At 48.9% G+C, this 19,030-nt stretch overlaps 1 protein-coding gene across 2 annotated transcripts in view; it reads left to right on the top strand.

Annotated features, from left to right (window-relative positions):
- The window catches only part of RABGEF1 (RAB guanine nucleotide exchange factor (GEF) 1), a 41,808-nt gene that overhangs the window by 16,509 nt on the left and 6,269 nt on the right, over nt 1–19,030 (top strand). Inside the window, exons 4-8 of one of the 2 annotated variants that reach the window (XM_015413637.1) lie at nt 10,304–10,324; nt 13,915–14,078; nt 16,671–16,752; nt 17,219–17,351; nt 18,027–18,118. In XM_015413637.1, coding sequence (XP_015269123.1) covers nt 10,304–10,324; nt 13,915–14,078; nt 16,671–16,752; nt 17,219–17,351; nt 18,027–18,118 — 492 coding nt within the window. The remainder of the gene's footprint in view (nt 1–10,303; nt 10,325–13,914; nt 14,079–16,670; nt 16,753–17,218; nt 17,352–18,026; nt 18,119–19,030) is intronic. The other variant, XM_015413638.1, reaches the window with a different exon arrangement.

Genomic DNA, 19,030 nt, shown 5'->3' with positions numbered 1-19,030 from the left:
AGGAGAGGTGGCTGGATGGGCCTTCCAGGGGTGGGGGTTCCGGAACTGTGCAGCCTTTGTTACAGAGGCCCTGCTTTGAACACTGAGACCGATTTCACACAAGAGCTGCGCCGCGGTCGCGCCTCCCTTTGCCCCGCTTCTATTGGCCAATTTCCCACTCGAAGCCACGCGGCCGCATTTTGACCTGCGGCTTTGCCCGATTTTCCCCGCGGCTTCGTGATCTTCAAAAAACAGGATCACGAAACCGTGGGGAAAATTGGGCGAAGCCACGGGTCAGATGCGGCCACGCGGCTTCAAGTGGGAAATTGACCAATAGAAGCGGGGCAAAGGGAGGCGCGGGCGCGGCGCAGCTCTTGTGTGAGATCGGTCTGAAAGATGGCTTCTGTTATTCGGAACCTAAAGTGAGGCGTCTTTGGGAGCATGTCCTCTGAGCAGACTGGCTAACCCACGTCTCTCGGTTGTGGGTTTTGTGGTGAATATTTAATGCGGTCATGCCTCACATTTTACATAGACATCTCAGTCTGCTGACGGCATTCTTATAAAAATAAAGTTGGAGCAGCGGAATTTAAATAGCAGAGCCCACAGTGTCCTTGTGAACTGGGGATGTAAGAAATCAGCAGTTTTGTAGTCTTCTAGATCATGAGGGTCTTCATTCGTTTATTTACCTACTTTGTGTTGATTCATTTTATTTCTTTTTCTCTCCAGTGGGGGCCCAGGTGGCTTACAGCATTCTCTCCTCCTCACAACAACCCTGTGAGGTAGATGAGGCGGAGAGAGAGTGACTGTCCCAAAGCCCTCACCAAGCTTCCAGGGCAGAGTGGGGATTTGAACTAAGGCAGGGGTCCCCAACTTTTTTGAGCTTGTGGGCACCTTTGGGATTCTGTCACAGGGTAGTGGCCGCAAGCAACAGAACGGCTGCTGCAGGAGGCGGAGCCAGCTACTCCGTGTCAGAAAGCGAGGTTATGCGGAACTCTGAAAGTAACGCCTCAGTGTTTCAGGCCCAGGGGTCTGCTTACCAGGCTGCTTTTCAAAACGAACACATTGTTTGGAAATATTTCTTGGTGTACACATTTTCTGTTCAGCCATGTAATGAAGCTCCTTGGGCTGTGCGGTCAGGTGTTGCCAAAGCAATCTTTCTTTGAAATCTGCTCAGCCAAATCCAGCCTGCTTTCTAAAAACATTTGGCAGGCACCAAGGAAGGTGCTGGTGGGCGCCATGTTGGGGACCCCTGAACTAGAGGCTCCCAGACCAGTATTCTGTGTTGGATCCCCCCCAAAAGAAAATAAAAATGAGGCAATATAAATGGGCCTGCCTTTATACTGGGTCAGACCATTGGTCACTCAAGGTCAGTATCGGTGAGAGGCGTGCAGAGATAACATCTAGCTTTGTTCTAGGATAAGACACTCCAAACGTGACCCCACTATGTATTCAGACTGGCCTCAAACTCTATTTGCTGGGAACTCTTCTGTTGCTTTCCTTACTGAAACTAGCAGGAGCTCATAATCCATTCCCAGTGTTGCATGTATGAGCACGTAAACGCCTGCCATACTGGACTTCAGCATCACTGTGGACCAGCAATGGCCTCATTGGACGGGCCGAGCCCCTTCCCGTTCTGTTGCCCCAGCACTTTTTACCTACTGCCTCCGCTGGTTGCCAATTCCCCCGTTCCTGTGTCCTTAGCAGAGGTACTGTGTCGCAACAGTCTTAAAACCAGCCGCCTGTTTAGCAAGAGGTGCCATTTCAGTGTGTACGTACTGATATTGTTATCAAGTGTGGTTCCTTCGCCGCCAGGCAGTCGCCTTCCGGTGCCTGCAGTCTGGGCTGTCAACGTTGCCTGTTGCTCAAAAGCCTCTTTCCCCAGCCCCAACCTGGAACTCCTTTCTCTCCCTCTCCCACCCCCGCTTCCTTTCTCGTTGGGTCACCCTTTGGTATCCCGCTTGCTGTTTCATTCCAGCCACTCAGGAGACCAGTCCTATTCCCGGACAGCTTGGGAAGGAGCGTGGTGCCGATAACCTTCTCAGGGACTTGAAGGAGATTTTTACTCCGCCCTGGGAGCTCCCTTCCCCTACTGAAGGTAACGCCACGCAGCGGCAGGCCAGTCTGCTTGTTTGTAGTAGCTTTTAAAACATATTTTGGCGTGGCTGGGCTTTACAGAATCCATGCTAAGGTTGTGCCAGGGGTTAGCGGGCGAGATGATCAAGCCGTGAACCTGCCCTGTAGGAGACAAGACTCAAAGCAGTTCCCAGCATTTAAATGGAGGAGCTGGAAGCTAGGTCACGTCCTTTAAGAAAACCCAATTTAAAAACTCTTTCAAGGAAGAGGCTACTATCAGTTCACAAGGGGTTTGGAATACAAAATTGACCTTTTTCCATAAGGAAGGGTCTTTATTAATCCCATTTCAGGAGGTTTTCTGGCCAGAGGAGAGGGAAGCGAAACTAAAAAATGAACAAAGCTTGAAATGGTTCCTTTCTTTTTTTTTTTTGCTGTCAAGTCATAGCCAGCTTATGGTGACCCTGTAAGGTTTTCAAGGCAAGAGATGTTCAGAGGTGGTTTGCCCTTGCCTGCCTCGGTGTCATGACCCTGGGATTCCTTGGAGGTCTCCCATCCAAATATTGATCAGGGATGAAATGGTTCTAAAGCGGAATACTTCCTTTAGTTTTTCCAAAGAGCCGGTCTTTTAGGAATCCTCTTTATCAAGGTGGCTAGAGAAGTTCCTTAAGGCTAAAACCATATCAATTGGGAATGAGTCGCTATGCGGCTTTTGTCCTTTGCAACAGGGTGCGACAAGAGATGAGAAGGATTTTTTTTAATGTTCTTCTTTCTGCCCCCAGCCAACTACTAGTAAAGGAAAAATACTGTAAGCGAGTTTTTGAACCTGGAAACCAAGTTCAGCTGTTTTATGTCCCGCGCTGTGCTTTTGCAGGAGGGCAATTTATTTATTTTATTTTTTTATTATCTAAAGCAGTTATTAGCTACCTTCCTACCTTATAGGACTCAAGGTGGCAATCCAGACCCTGAGGCAAGAAAAACTGGGTTCTTATGTCTTTGGCACAGATGATACAGACTGCTCACTTTCCGTGGTCTCTCTTGTCTGGTGAACGCTAGGTTCGCTGGCTGCCAGTGCCGATGCCTGCTTTCCACTGTAACTTCCCAGACAGAGGTGCTAGAAACATATATTTTTCAATGCAAGTTGAATTTGTGTGGGCCACCATCCCGTGTTTTGCCGTGGCCTCCCACGGCACGCGTACACAGCCCTGAAACTGACTTTCTGCCCGGCCCACTTTCCAAACATTGAGATTTGTTAATAACAGAGGTTTTTTATTTGTTTTTCCCTTCACTGTATTCTCACCTTTCAGTAGGTCGGCAGGACCCAGTTGGCAGTAAAAGGAATGCTTTCCTATTGGGTTATGACAGAACATTTTGCAGCGCTTGATTGTGTCAGACAAGTCCATGTTTCCTGGGTCTTCCCGAGCAATTTGTTTCCCAGTCTTTTGCCGATTTTTAAGTTGTTCACACCCTTATTTTCCCCAAATGCTCACAGGCTTGCTTTCTCAGCTCATGGCCCGTGACCTCGATAGAAAGGTGGGATACGTAAATAAGTTCTTCGGCGTGGCCTTGCTGGGTCAGACCACAGAGGGTCCATCTAGCCTAGCCACTTGTCTCCAGCAAAGGCTAGCCAGACACTCCACAGGGAGGTCCAAAAGGGGGTCACAGAAGTGACAGCTTCCTCTTGGTTTGTCCTTGCCACCTGTGGTACACTGCCTCTGTCTATGGAGGTTCTGTTCCTAATTGACGTGGCTAATAAGGACCTAAGACAAGCCCTGCTGGATCAAAGTAAAGTTCCACTTAGTCCAACAGCCTGTTTCTGCCAGCAGGATGCCTCTGGAAGCAAAGGAACAGAGCATGAAGGCAACAGATCTTCCTTGTCCCCAGTGTTTGGCAGTAGACTGCTCCTGAGCATGGGATCTTCATTTTGAGTTCCTCTGGCAACTCTTTGCTCTGCTGGAATTTGTCTCTCTGGATATGCAATGTTTGCTGGGTTTTGTTTTGTACCAAACGGACTTCTGCGGAAAGGTGCAGTTCAAACACTCGCTGACAGTATTTTTAATGTCTAGTTGGTCAACTAAATTACACCTCCCCATAAATAAAAGACGACGGGAATGCAATAAGCAGCAGCATGTATTTTGCATTGTCTGACTGCAGAGGTAATTATTCTTCAGCAGTTTTGGCTGAACCTTTAGAGATGTTACCCTTCACTTGTCAAATAGGTTTGGACAGAAAAACACACACTTCCAGTCGCTTTAGACACATGCAGGTTTCTGCCATGACACTTGATAGAGGAAGAATTGGCACAACCGTAGCACAAACGATGCTGCTTATTTTCCCATATGGGAATGACCTAAAGATCATCTATGTGCCAGTTTTATATAGGCTTGTATTTTTGTGGAAACCCCCCCCCACGTGTGTGTGTGTGTGTCTTGTGGTGTGGAGACCCTTCCTCTTTCTGGCTCCCGGCCTCTTCAGATGGGTCCCCTTTTTTGGTAAGTAGCTTCATACCACGTGGAGGCTTGCTAAAGAGCGTAGAGCTGCCCTGATAAGTCAAGTTGGCTAGGTGCAGAATCAGTGCAACTAGAGCGTGCAGCGTGTGTTGTGTTTTGCTGTGGTGTTTGTGGCCCCACGTAGCAAGATCTCTGTTCAAAAAAACCCCAACCCTTCCTTCGTGTTCATTGCATTTGTTTGTCCTGTGGTGTCGAGAATCCTACCTTCTCGTGGTTTCCTAGTGACTTCTTTTTTCTTATAAAAGCATCCAGAATGCGTGTCTGGTTTTTAAAATATGCTGTAGAGCCCTCTGATAAAGATCAGGTGGAGATGCCCCCGATCTGGGGGTGCTGTTTGTGCCAAGAAGAAGAAGAGATTGGATTTATACCCCGCCCTTCGCTACCCAAAGGTGTCTCAGAGCGGCTTACAAACTCCTTTCCCTTTCCCTCCCCACAACAGACACCCTGTGAGGTAGGTGGGGCTGAGAGAGCTCTTGACAGAAACTGCTCTTTTTCAAGAACAGCTGTGCCAGAGCTATGGCTTGCCCAAGGTCATCCAGCCACGTGCAAGTGGAGGAGTGGGGAATCAAACCCGGTTCTCCCAGATTAGAGTCCGCACACTTAACCACTACACCAAGAGTCTCAGAGTAGGACTTGGGACTGCATGAGCAACCCAAGGGTTTGGTTGTAGTGGCAATGAGTTAAGGGTGCCATGAAGCAGCTCAAGTTGACTTGTGCTCTTTCCCCCGCCCCCAGTTCTGATCCTTAGTCAGGCATGTCATCTGTTTCACCCTGGACTCTCCTTTGCTGTAGTGGTTAAGTGCGTGGACTCTAATCTGGGAGAACGGGGCTTGATTCCCCACTCCTCCACTTGCACCTGGCTGGATGACCTTGGGCAAGCCATAGTTCTGGCACAGCTGTTCTTGAAAAAGAGCAGTTTCTGTCAGAGCTCTCACAGCCCCACCTACCTCACAGGGTGTCTGTTGTGGGGAAGGGAAGGGAGTTTGTAAGCCACTCTGAGACTCCTTTGGGCAGTGAAGGGCGGTGTTATAAATTCAATCTCTTCTTTTCTCCCCCCCCCCCCACCTGTGCATCACTGCAGGGAGGAACCATATCAGCTTTAAAAGGAGATTAGATCCATGGAGGATACAGTAGCTACTAGCTATACTGACTGAGGGCAACCTCCACTTTCAGAGGCGCTAATTCTCTGAATCCCAGAGCCAGGGGGCAACATCAGGGGAATGCCTCTGCCACTGTGTCCTGTTTTTCACCCTCCAGAGGAACTGGCTGGCCACTGTGTGAGACAGGATGCTGGACTAGATGGACCACTGGTCTGATCCAGCAAGGCTGCTCTTGTATTCTTAACCTTGCTGCTTGTCTCTCAGGTTGTCAGGATGTCTTGGGCTAGTCGCAAGCTGCAGTTGCATCCATTCCTTACCTTGGGCAAGCTATGCCGTTAGAAGCAACTATCCTTAAAGTATGTAAGGTGACCCCTGCTGGATCAGGTCAGAGGCCCATCTAGTACAGCCTCCTTTTCCCCACCAGTGGCCAGCCAGAGTCCTCCAACGGAAGCCCCCCAAGCAAGGTATCTGGGCCAGCAGTCCTTCTGTCGTTTGTCCCTACAACCTGGTATTCAGTGATAGACTGTTCTTAAACAAGGAGGTTCCATCCAAGTCCCATGGATTTATCTAATCCCTCTTTTTATAACTGGAAGACAAAAAAGCCACAATTATCCAGAAAGAAAAAGAAATATAATGTGGGACTAATCTAGAAAGGATTGTCAAAAGCAAGAAGATATATTGTGTTACTTATTTCCTTATTCCAAAACATATTAATACTTAGTGTTTATTATTACTCCTTTGCATTCTCTGGTTGATTTTCCCAGTAGAGCAGTAAGATCAGAACTTGTCTAACTGGTGGTTCTCACTCTGCATGTGACAGAGAGCCGTGTTTGCATTTCTTTTGGTGTAGTGGTTAAGTGTGCGGACTCTAATTTGGGAGAACCGGGTTTGATTCTCCACTCCTCCACTTGTACCTGCCTGGACAACCTTGGGCAAGCAGTAGCTCTGATAAGAGCTGTTCTTGAAAAAGAGCCGTTTCTGTCAAGAGCTCTCTCAGCCCCACCTACCTCACAGAACATAAGAACATAAGAACATAAGAGACGCCAATGTTGGATCAGGCCAAAGGCCCATCCAGTCCAACACTCTGTGTCACACAGTGGCCAGAAATACCAGTGCCATCAGGAGGTCCAGCAGTGGGGCCAGGACATTAGAAGCCCTCCCACTGTTGACCCCCCCCCCAAGCACCAAGAAGACAGAGCATCACTTGCCCCAGAGCCCCTAGCTATACCTTGTGGCTAATAGCCACTGATGGACCTCTGCTCCATATGCTTATCTAATTCCCTTTTGAAGCCGTCCATGCTTGTAGCACCCACCACTTCCTGTGGCAGTGAATTCCATGTGTTAATCACTCTTTGGGTGAAGAAGTACTTCCTTTTATCCGTTCTAACCCGACCGCTCTGCAGTTTCATGGAGTGCCCACGAGTTCTTGTATTGTGAGAAAGGGAGAAAAGTACCTCTTTCTTTACCTGCTCTTTCCCATGCATAATCTTATAAACCTCGATCATGTCACCCCTCAGTCGTCTTTTCTCCAAGCTAAAGAGCCCTAAGCGCTTTAACCTTTCCTCATAGGGAAAGTGTTCCAACCCTTTTATCATTCGAGTTGCCCTTTTCTGCACTTTTTCCAAAGCTATAATATCCTTTTTAAGGTGTGGTGCCCAGAACTGCACACAGTATTCCAAATGAGGTCTCACCATTGATTTATATAGGGGCATTATTATATTGGCTGATCTGTTTTCAATACCCTTCCTAATAATCCCCAGCATAGCATTGGCCTTCTTTATTGCAGTCACACACTGTCTCGACATTTTCAGTGAGTTATCCACTACAACTCCAAGATCTCTCTCTTGCTCAGTCTCTGCCAGTTCAGACCCCATCAATGTGTATTTATATTTAGGATTTTTGGCTCCAATGTGCATCACCTTGCACTTGGCCACATTGAACCCCATTTGCCATGTTGACGCCCACTCACCCATCCTTGACAGATCCCCTTGGAGTGCCTCACAATCCTCACTGGTTTTCACCACCTTGAACAACTTTGTATCATCCGCAAATTTAGCCACTTCACTGCTTACTCCCATCTCCAAATCATTAATGAACAAGTTAAAAAGCAGTGGTGTCTGTGGTAGGGAGGGGAAAGGAAAGGAGTTTGTAAGCCGCTCTGAGATACCTTTGGGTAGTGAAGGGCGGGGTATAAATCCAATCTCTTCTTCTCTTCTACTTCTTCTTCAACCAACAGTGTCACATTTATTTCCATTCCTGGCGTGAGGTCTGCACACAGTGAGACTCACAGTTTACCTATACTCAGTGATCACCTGCCACCTGTGAGCCCTACCAGGCAATGACCCAGCTTGCTTTGCTGAAAGCCAGGGCAGGTGCCACCTTGGGGAACAGTGCTCAGAAGAGCCGTGGGGCTACATGTGACTTTCAAAAGACCTACATGTGACTCCTGAGCCACTGAGTATTACTATGTTAAACTGTTTGCCAAAGGAGGCTCTAATTTCTTCCTGTTTGCTGCTACGACCATTTTAGCAGCGGTGGATAGACTCCAAAGTAGCTCCCTATCCCTGATATCCATGTCACCTTTCAAATGCCCTAAGAAAATTTATTATAGTTATTGTCTGTACTGTTTTTGCAGCCAGAGTCATAAACAGCAAACCCTCATCCCACAATAAGCCTCCTTCCACAGGAAAACATGGAAGAATTTAAAGGTTGCAACTGCAAAAGTTGTCTTGTGGTTTGGCACCAGCTGCTAGAAATTTTGCTGCACACAGGATAGTTTGTTTGTCCTTTTCTCCAAGTAACCAGGATGATTTTGCTTCTGGAGAGAGGAAGTCCTGATTAAATAAAGGGGAGATCAGTTCATCTCTCAAGAGCTGAATATTTGGGGACAGTCAAGCAAAATATGATCCACGGTCAGTGTTACTGCTGCCACAGTTACAGAGTCGATCTGAGTATGAAAATCATCTGTCCAATCCCTCTTTGAAGCCAGTGGCCCCTGCCCCCTTGCTGCCATTCCACATTTTGGCTCTGGTTCTTACAGCTGCTGACAGAGAATCATGTACCCGGCACAGTTTTACTTCTTTTTCCCAGCCAGGTCCTCTCTCAAGGGTGTCCGCAGGGCCGTCTGTTGCATGTCCTGTTGGACATGTATGGGCTTCTGGGCCCTCCCCTCTACAGTAGCTCTCTGGATCGTGGCCACTGCTACCTTCCTGCTACAGACCTAACCTAGCTTAATGGGATTTATTCACATTGCAGAAGATAGCAGGGCTATAGGAACATCAGCTTTATGGTGGAATGCTGTAGGATCCAGGTGGGCACAGGTGTGTTCCTTTTGGAAGCAAAGAACAGGTGAGACCGTGTGTCTGAACCAACGGTCATAGACCTCTGTGAGCCTCTGGCCTGCTGCACGGGAAGGGAGTCGGCTTGGAAGGGTGGTGTCCTGTCCTCAGGGGTTTGGAACAGCTGGCTGGGCGAAAGGCCAAGTGGATGCTCTGCAGATGTCTGAGTAGCCCCAGAAGAGCAGCTTGATGTGAAGTGGCAACAGAGTATAGATGGAAGCGAAAGGTGCCAGGTGCTTCTCTAAGGGTCACGCCTCACCCCAGGGGGAGACGCTGGCACCATGGCCCTCGCATTGGCAATGAGCCTGTTGGGACAGGAATGCCAGTGCACAGGGGCTCTGTGATATGAGGGAAGGGCTGAGACTTCCGGAGCATCATCCTTGGGTTGCTCTTGCAGTCTGGAGGAGCTGCTGGCACTGGCAAGGAGCTGAGGCCAAGTGAGCTTCCTTGTACAGCAGGAAACAAGCAGGGTGACGCTGTCCAAGTGCTGGTGGCGGGCCTTGAACCGATGCTATGGCAGCTGCAAGTGGATAGGATCCGATTATAAGCATAGCCATTTGCCCCTTTTTGGATGCCGACATGTGCTAAAATATTATCCTCCAGTGAGTTACGCATTCATGTTAAAAAGTGTGCCCTAAGGCCTCCCAAACTGTCTCATGGGCCTTTGAACACCAGTGTGTGTGTGTGTATATATATATTCAATAAGTCTGAACACTGGCAACAATAAAAGCACACTAATCCTTGAAGCCTAAGGAAGAGGTCTTTTTTGTGGAAATCCCCGTGCCTGCAGGCAGCTCTCAAATGCAAACCAGAATGAACGAACTGAGTTTCTGGGTCTGAAGTATTGCTGAAGAGTTGGAGCAGTCCTCAGTATTGGTTGATTTCCATGGATATCAGCTGTATAGATCAATAGAGTTTTTCAGAATGGCTTTTTTTGTCTGCTTTTAAGCGTAGCTGGCCAAGCAGCACCCCAGTTTCTCAAACTTTGCTGCCACAGTGGCTGACGATGCTTCCATTATACTCCATTGCAGATGAAGCCCTGCTATAGGTGGCCATGTTTGAAAATGGTATGGTGCCTTCAGCATCCCGTACTCTGTGCTGTTGCAGCCTGGTCTCGGACTTTACCTTGCTACCCATTGAGTGGATTTTCCCCATGCCTCGACGTTGCCTTTGTGAAATGCCCATCTGAGACCATTCTCCTCTTTTGTGTTTCCTTTCTCTCTCTCTCTCAATCTCTCCCATCGCTGTTTGCACTTCATCCTGCTCCATCTGCATCTTCTCGCATTTCATCCTTCGTTCTGAACAGTGCTGGCTGGCAAGCTGAGAGGTGGGTGACTCGGTGCCGCTTGGTTAGAACTAACAAGCTTCTGCAGTTCAGGTTGCGGGCGTGTTTTGCGGCCTTGGGAAGCGGTGGTGCCATGTGTGTATTTTGCACTGGATGTCACCTGATCTCGGCAGTATGAGGCCCTGGAACAAGAGGTGCCCCCCCCCATTAATACAGCAGGTGGTATGTGGATTGGCTAAGCTGGGTAAGGCACTGTTGGAGGAGGTGGCCATTGGGGAACAGACTGTGGCTCAGTGGCAGAGCACCTGCTCTGAGCACAAAAGGTCTCTGATTCAGTACTGGACATCTCCCGCTAAATGAGATCTCAGGTAAGGTGGTGCTTGTGAAAGGTCCTTCTAGCAGGAGCGAGAGACCTGCAGGAAATACAAAGCGAATACAACCAGTGTTCCCTCTAAGCTGAGTTAGTGTGAGCTAGCTCAGAGTTTTTTAACCTCCAGCTCAGATTTTTGTCTCAGCTCAGGAAAGATGGCTCCAGAGCAAACTAACTTATGCAGCAACCAAATCACTCGCTCACAACTTTAATGCCCGTAGCTCACAAAGTAGAATTTTTGCTCACAAGAGCCCACAGCTTAGAGGGAGCAGTTTGGTGTAGTGGTTAAGTGCGCGGACTCTAATCTGGGAGAACCGGGTTTGATGCCCCACTCCTCCACTTGCACCGGCTGATGTGACCTTGGGCCAGTCACAAGCTCTGGCACAGCTGTTCCTGAAAGAGCAGTTTGTGTCAGTCAGCCCCACCCACCTCACAGGGTGTCTGTTGTGGGGAGGGGAAGAGGAAGGACTTTGTAAGCCGCTCTGAGATGCCAACTGAAGGGCGGGGTATAAATCCAATCTCCTCCTTCTCCGTGTGCGCGCTGTCTCCCATTCACCCACCCCCAAGGTCAGCCAGGAAGAGGATTCTTTGGGGCACATTTGAACCCATCCCATGTCTTCATAGGAATGCCTTGGACCAATGCGTGATCTCAAAGACGAAAAGTAGCCAGTTAGAACAGCCTGCTTACAAGGTGGCCACTGAAAGCCACAGCATCCCAAATCTTGGCAGGTGATAGTCTTTCTGGGAAATGCACAGACCCAGGTGGCCAGTCTCTCAAGGTTTACCCCCTTTCTGTTGTAGCAGTGATGTTTGAATTATCTTAATTTTATTGATTTACATTACTTGTAGTCTGCCTTTCTCACAGGGACCCAAGGCGGATTGCACATTGTGAGTGAGCACAGTCAACAAAATGGCACATTCAGTCACTGATTACAGTATTAGAAGTCTGGAAGCACCAGAAACTACTGCCAGCGTAGCATTAGTATTCACGTGACACATTAAGCAGGGCAGAAATTGCATAACAGGGTCCTATGTACAATACACTAGACACAGGCGCATAGGCCACAAGTCCCAATTGTTTATCCAAGTCAGTTTGTGAACCATTTTGTACGGTGTAGCCTTCTTGCCCGTGCAGAAAAGCCCCAGTTTGGTGTAGTAGTTAAGTGCGTGGTATGGACTCTAATCTGGGAGAATCGGATTTGATTTCCCACCTCTTCCACATGCAGCTGCTGGTGTGACCTTGGGTCAGTTACAACTTCTTTCAGAGCTGTTCTATCAAGGGCAGTTCTCGAGAGAGCTCTCTCAGCCCCAACCTACCTCACAGAGGGCGTCTGTTGTGGGGAGGGGAAGGGAAAGGAGATTGTAAGTCACTCTGAGACTCCTTCGGGTAGTGAAGGGTGGGGTATAAATCCAGCCTCTTCTCTTCTCCTTCTTGCCCATGCAGAAAAGCCCTCTTGAATAGTTCAGTTTTGGATCGATCGCAGGAGAGGGGGAAGCTTTCCTGACCTCCTCCGTCAGGCCATTCCGCAAGGTGGGAGACACATTTATACCCCGCCCACAAAGTGGCCTCCATCGTTCTCCTTGACTCCCTTTTGTCCTCTCAGCAATGGGCCAGTGAGGTGGGTTAGGCTGAGAGTACGGGAGTGGCCCAAGGTCACCCAGCAGACAACGATGGCAGAGGGGGGATTTGACCCCGAGTCTCCTGGATCTTCGCCTGACACTCTCACCAGTGCCCCACACTGGCTCTTCCCTTTCTGCATAGGTTGTCTGCAGGTGGTTCCCTCGTAGACTGATCTATAAGGCAGGGATCCTGAACCCGTATCCATCAGAAAGGGGAGAGTTGAGCTAAGGCCGGGCTTCGTTTCATGGTGACAGTTTTACCCTTAGGCAGGCCACGGGCTCAGTCTTTCTGCTCCAGAAACAACTGCTTCTTTCCCTCTTTTAAAGTTGTTTTGTTCATAACTGGCCTGATGGAAGAGTTCTGGGGAACTTGAAAGCTCGCCCCCTGCAAAATGTCACTGGGTGGGTCCTAATAAGAGGCATTACAGTGATTTGCATTCTTGACTTCTTGGATTTTTCTTTTGGACTGACATGGCTGTAAATCACCAACCTGTCAGTTTCTCAGAATTCCACACACACCCCTTGCGGAGGAGAGGCTAGCTTCACAGTTTCCACAACACCCTTCAAACTGGCCTGTGAATTCCGCCTCGAAAAAACTGAGTGTGGGTGGAAGAGTAGAGGCAGGGACCACGACCATCTGTCCAGGAGTCTAGCGGCCTTCCCGGTTGGCTGCTTTTAACACCTCCCTCTTCGGCCTTGTGCAGGAAGACCATGCCTGGCTGCCCTCCTGCTGTTGCCAAGCAGATAGGGGAAGAAGCCGGTGCAGGCGCGAGGGTCCAACGGAGTGAGTGGTGTGTGCAGGGATCCGATCGGCCTACAGCCTCTTAGAAATGCCCCCGTGGATCCATGCTGACCTCTACGTAACCTGGAGGAGCAAGGGTGGGAGATCTGCATGTTCAGCTTCTAAACTCTTTGGGAAAACGTCAGGTGCCCACTTGCAGGGAGCCATCAAAGTTCTTGTACAGTTCTGACGTTGCTCGTGCATTCTCTTTACACAAGCAGAGGAATCTTGTAAGAACTCACAGCTTGGAGGCATATTCTTTGCTTGCGGAAAGACCCTGGTTTCAGTTCTGGCAACGATCTCTGGCAAGCCCCGACCTGGGTAGCCCAGGCAAGCCCGATCTCGGAAGCTAAGCAGGGCCAACCCTGGCAAGTACTTGGAAGGGCAACCTCCAAGGAATACCAGGGCTGGGGTGCAGGAGCAGGTTATCGAGCCACTTCTCTGAAATGTCCGAGTCCCACTAGGGGTCGCCAGAAGTCGCCATGACTTCCAGGCTTGCAAATGCGCGCGCACACACACAATACTCACCTTCTCCAAAAAAAGATCTCTGGTAGCAGGTGCTGGGAAAGACTTACCTTTGTTGTTGTTGGAGAGCTGCTGCCAGTTGTTGTACTAATCTAGATGGCTCGGTGGTCTGATTCCATGTGAGGCCGGTTCTTGTGCAGAATCAGGCCATTGGCTTGCCATGCGCTGCTGGGAAGGCCTCTGCTGGAGGGTGATGCCAGGGACTGAAGTCAGGGCACTTCTGCATGACCCCTGAGCTGAAAAGCTCTCCTGTAATCCTTCTCTGGCGCAAGCTGCACAAAGTAAACCCGGCTAGTAAACCTGTTGCTAACAGCTGGGCCCTTTTCTCCCCTGCAGAAGTCCAGGAAGCCAAGGCTGCCAGTCCGATAAGCAGGCAAGTCAGTATTGAAACGGACAGAGTGTCCAAGGACTTCTGTGAGTTCTTGAAGACCTACCACAAACCTGGGCAGGAGATCTACAAGCAGTGCAAACTCTTTCTGGAAGCCATGCATCACAAGCGGGTAGGTCTCCCTGCAAGCTGGAGCGAGAGGGGCACCAGGTTTCTCACTCTCCTTCGGCTGTTCCCGGATTGGGGCAAGTGTGTGTGCACTTTTCCTGAAGTGGTGGTGGGATCAGAATGGGAATTGGAGGCTGTTTTTGGGTGGGGGGAATTGCAAACTATTCAGGACTGCCTGACTTAAGAGCGAGAATAGAGATGTACAATTTAAAGCAGCGGTTCCAGTCCTTATAAGCTGCGGAAGAGACGAGGAAAAGAGAAGTGAAGGCTGAAGGACTCTGAATTGTGCCTTTGAGAACTTTGAAGTGGGATGATTGGGGGTCCTGTTTCTAGACAGTTACATTTAAGATTTAAAGAAAAAGAAAAGTAATATAAATGTTTGACTCAGTTTATAATAATCTAAATGAAATGAAGATTTGTTATAACTAAGCTAATGAGGATCTCCTCTCTTGAGTTTTTAGTTAGTAGTGGGTTCTTTGCTTTATCCTATATATGTAGTCCCCCTTCCCTTTTTTCTGTAGTAGTTTTGTAGTCTTATAAAAAATAATAAAAAATCCTCTCTGGGGGCTCAAAAAAAAAAAATAAAGCAGCGGTTCCTGATTTTTTTGGCAAGGTGACCCACAAATCCAAATTTACTTGGTATGGTGACTCATCCGGGGCTAGCCCAAGGTTTTTTGGTGCTCTAGGCAAACGATGACCTTGGCACCCATTCAGTGAAGCATTATTTTTAAGAAACCAATGACCATCACACAAAGGGCACAGCCGCCCTTAACTGTGAACCCCAAGCAACTGGCGTTCTGATGGACACAGCCGTTGCGTATGGAGGTTACATTCCATCCTTTGGAAAAAAAACCCCTCAATTTTCCCTTCTTTGTTACTTCCTGCCTTGGAAATTCCGTCAAAGACATGGGCTAGAAATCCTCGATGCCTCTAGAAATCTCTTTCCAGTTCTCAGGTAGAATACAATGTTCTTCAGTATACTTACAGGAGGGGTGGGGGGGAAGTACGTTTTTTAGCATTGAATCAGAGAATAATTACAGATAGGCCCAGATGGTGCTGCAAGCTGCCGTATTGTAGGGATGCTTCAGAAGGCCTTTCTTTTCTTTTTTTTTTGTCAGTTGGCAAATGAGAGGGAAATTAAAAAAACAACAACAACACCCTGAAAATAGATGCTACCAGTATAGTTATAAAACAAAGGGGAGTGTTCTGTTGCGTTGAGCTTATGAACTATGCGTAGACCTCTAAGGTATCACAAAGAAATTTCGGTTTCTCTTGGGGTTCTTCCCCTCACCCCAGGCCCATACTCCCTCTGTATCTCTTCACTCCGTTGAGTGAAGCTTGCAGTAGGCTTGGAGAGCTTTTTGCTGTTTTTAACGATGTCTGTGGTTTGTGGTGTCCTCTCCTGTGAAGGGTTCAGGACATGAAGACCTGTAGCTCTGCTGCTCATTTGGGGGGGGGCGCACATGCAACACATCCAAGAGCATGATAGGGCCTGTAAGTGGAACCTGACGGAAGCGGAAAGCACCCGCCAGAACGGAACTGAGGGAGGCAGCCACTCCATCTTCTCCCCCCCCCCCTTGCCTTCCCTGTCTCAGTGGTGAAGTGCACCAGGTTTGATCCTCGGCCACGTCTCCAGTGAAAAGGTCATGATGGATGAAGTGTTGGCAAAGGCTTTCCTCTTCCAGCTGCAGCAAGCAAGCCTGAGCTAGGCAGACCCCGGGTCTAATAATAATAATAATTATCGTTTGGCCTTATGTGTAGTATAGCCAGGAGATCCTAAGATGGTCTGGCAGCTGGAAGTTCTAGCTTTTAGCATTTTGCACCACTAGATGGTGAGTCAGACTTGTTTCTTAGGCAAGAGATTTTTCAGAGGTGGTTTGCCATTGCCCGTCCCTGCGTCATGCCCCTGGTATTCCTTGGAGGTCACCCATCCGAGTACTTGCCAGGGCCAGCCCTGCTTAGTTTCCGAGATCTGACAAGATCAGTCTGGCCTGGGCTATCCAGGTCAGGGCACCCTGGGTCTGATTCCTCTCAAGGCAGATGTGTTGGTTCTCCTGTTCAGAAACTGATTCTTTATGGTGCATCTGTGAAGCTGCCTTATGTCGAGTCGAACCCTTGGAGTTCTGTGTTGCTGACTGTGGACTCCTCGGAATCTCAGACTGAGATGTCTTGACCAACATCTGCTCCAAGGGGTCCTTGAACTGGAGATGCCAGGGATTGATCCTGCCCACTCTGGGCTGCTGAGTTGCAGTCCTAGGAAATGGCTTTGAAGGAGCCACCCAAGAGGTGCTGCCGTAGGCGCTGGGATGCAGGAAGGGGAAAGTGAGTTGATCGCAGATGGATCTGTGCCGAATGGGGGTGGTGACCCTGGAGGACAGGGTGGCCAGAGAGGAGCTGGAGATGAGGTGGACATGAAGAAGGGGAGAGCTTCAACAGTGCAGGTTAGCAGCTAATGAAAGAGAAGGGTGTCAACAGGTATGTTGTGTTCCCTAGTGTGTGGGTGTGTGTGTGGGGGTGTAGCTTCTGTAAGGGTGGGGATGCAGCTGGAATTTTTCTGCCAGTTCCCGTGCGCTTAGTTGATGCTCTCCTCTTGCAGGATCTGAGTATCGAAGAACAGTCCGAATACACCCAGGACTTCTATCAGAATGTGGCGGATAAGCTGCACGCCCGCTGGAAAGGTACTGCCATCTCCCCAAGAGGGCTCGGAGGGGAGAGGGAAGGAGAGGGACGGGCCCCCATTCTTTTGACGATTCATACCTGCCCTTTCTGTGTCTGATCTGCTGCCAGGGGGACTCCCCAGCCTTGCCACAGACAGGGTGTGTTTGATCCAAGAAAACCCAGTTTCTGCCCCTGAAAGGGTTGGCGAGGTTGGGGAACAGCTTGCCCCTTTTTTCCAAGAGAAAAGCTGTGATTTGGAAGCAAGCCTGACCCATTCCTGGAAGGGAAACTCCTGTGTTATAATCCTTTGCGAACTTAATGTGCCAAGGAGCCTTTGGCCCTGCCTAGAAAACTGAAAGCACAGAGGGTGCTTTTTTTGAAATGCAGTTGGCACCTCATGTGAACTCTGCTTGATGGTTCCTTAGATTGCAGGGAAAGCTGTTTGCGTTGTGGTAATATATATTTTTGTGTGTTTCCTCCTTTCAGTGTCCCCAGAAAAAGTGGAAATGGCGATGGACCAGATTGAGAAATACATCATGACCCGTCTATATAAGTATGTTTTCTGCCCGGAAACTACTGAGGATGAGAAGAAGGACCTTGCTGTTCAAAAGAGAATCAGGTATTGGCTTTGGGAACATGCCTTGGCCCTACTCCAGACGGATTCATTGCACCTGGCCGGTCCCAGAGAGCATCTGGTGCGAGTCTCCCTGAAGTTAAGCGGGTCTGGATCTGGTTAGTTCCTTGGATGGGAGACTTCCTAGGAATGCTGTATAAAACTTACCAAGTAAATTTGGACTTGCAGGCCACCATACCCAAAAGGTTGGTATAGTGGCCTGCAAGTCCAAATTTACCTGGTATGGTGCCACAATGTGGTAACAACCACATTCTGAGGCTCCTGGTTTCATTTTGGTCCTTGTTTGTTTAAAGTCTCTAGTCCTTATGGGGCGGAGTTTATGGCCAGTGCCGGGGGCATCTTGAAAGCTCTAAAGGAGTGGAAGGAATAAGGTTTCCTGTGGTCAGGGGATTTGGTGTCGCTGCCTCCAGACTAGCCGAATAAAACGCACAAAACTGTTCTGTTGTATTTTATGTTATACCACCCACAAGTGCTTTCCCTCATTTGTATGCAGTTCACCACATTTTGCTTTTCTGAATGCAGAATTTGGGTAGCCTTTACACAGCGCTGCTGTCCGGGGGCGGGGTAGGGGAGCTGGGTGTTACTGCATTTCCCATTCTGTTGCTCTTTCCACGGTGGGTGGCAGAGTATCTCACTGCTTTTCTCTCTGTCTCCCTGCAGGGCTTTGCATTGGGTGACTTCACAGATGCTGTGTGTCCCTGTTGATGAGGAAATTCCCGAAGTTTCTGATGTGGTGGTGAAAGCAATCACAGGTACACAAGGACCTTAACAGAGTGGTTAAGAGCCAGGTTTCTGTAGTGGCTAGAATGTCCGACTGGGATCTGGGAGACCCAGCTTCAAATCCCCACTCGTGCCAGGGAAGCTAGCTGCATGGCCTTCGGCCAGTCACTCTCTCAGCCTAACTTACCTCACAGGGTTGTTGTGAGGTTAAAATGGAAGAAGGGGGAACAGTGTAAGGGTCCACATTGGGGAGAAAGGCGGGGTATAAATCCAATCTCCTCTTCTTCTTCTATAAATGAAGTAAATAAATTAGTGGTTGGATTTGCTGGAGTTAATGACTGGGTACAACAGAAGCCACTTTGCCTCTAAAAAAACTTTTGCCCAGCTACAGGTGAAATAAATTCCCTATGTATAAATGTGGGAGAAGAGCTGTGATTTTTCCAAGGTAAGCACTATTCTGCCCAAGAGCCAGTTTGGAGTAGTGGTTAAGAGCTGTGGACTCTAATCTGGAGAACTGGGTTTGATTCCCCACTCCTCCACATGAAGTCAGCTAGAAGAGAAGAAGAGGAGGAGACTGGATTTATACCCTGCCCTTCACTCGGAGTTTCAGAGCGGCTAACAAACTCCTTTCTCTTCCCCTTCCCACAACAGACACCCTGTGAGGTAGGTGGGGCTGAGAGAGCTCTGACAGAAACCTCTTTCAGAACAGCTCTGACAGAACTATGGCTTGCCCAACGTCATCCAGCAGCTGCAAGTGGAGGAGGGGGGAATCAAACCTGGTTCTCGCAGATTAGAGTCTGCACACTTAACCACAACACCAAACTGGCTCTCCAAACACCTTGGGTCAGTCACAACTCTCTCAGAGCTGTTCTCTCAAAAATGGTTCTGTCAGAGCTTTCTCAGCCCCACTTACCTCACAGGGTGTCTGTTGTGGGGAGAGGAAG

This window comes from Gekko japonicus, unplaced genomic scaffold (assembly GCF_001447785.1).
Source record: "Gekko japonicus isolate JY-2015 unplaced genomic scaffold, Gekko_japonicus_V1.1 scaffold452, whole genome shotgun sequence".
Classification (NCBI taxonomy): Eukaryota; Metazoa; Chordata; class Lepidosauria; order Squamata; family Gekkonidae; genus Gekko; species Gekko japonicus.
Note: the sequence above shows the minus strand (reverse complement) of the source record. Positions and strands in the feature narration are given on the sequence as shown.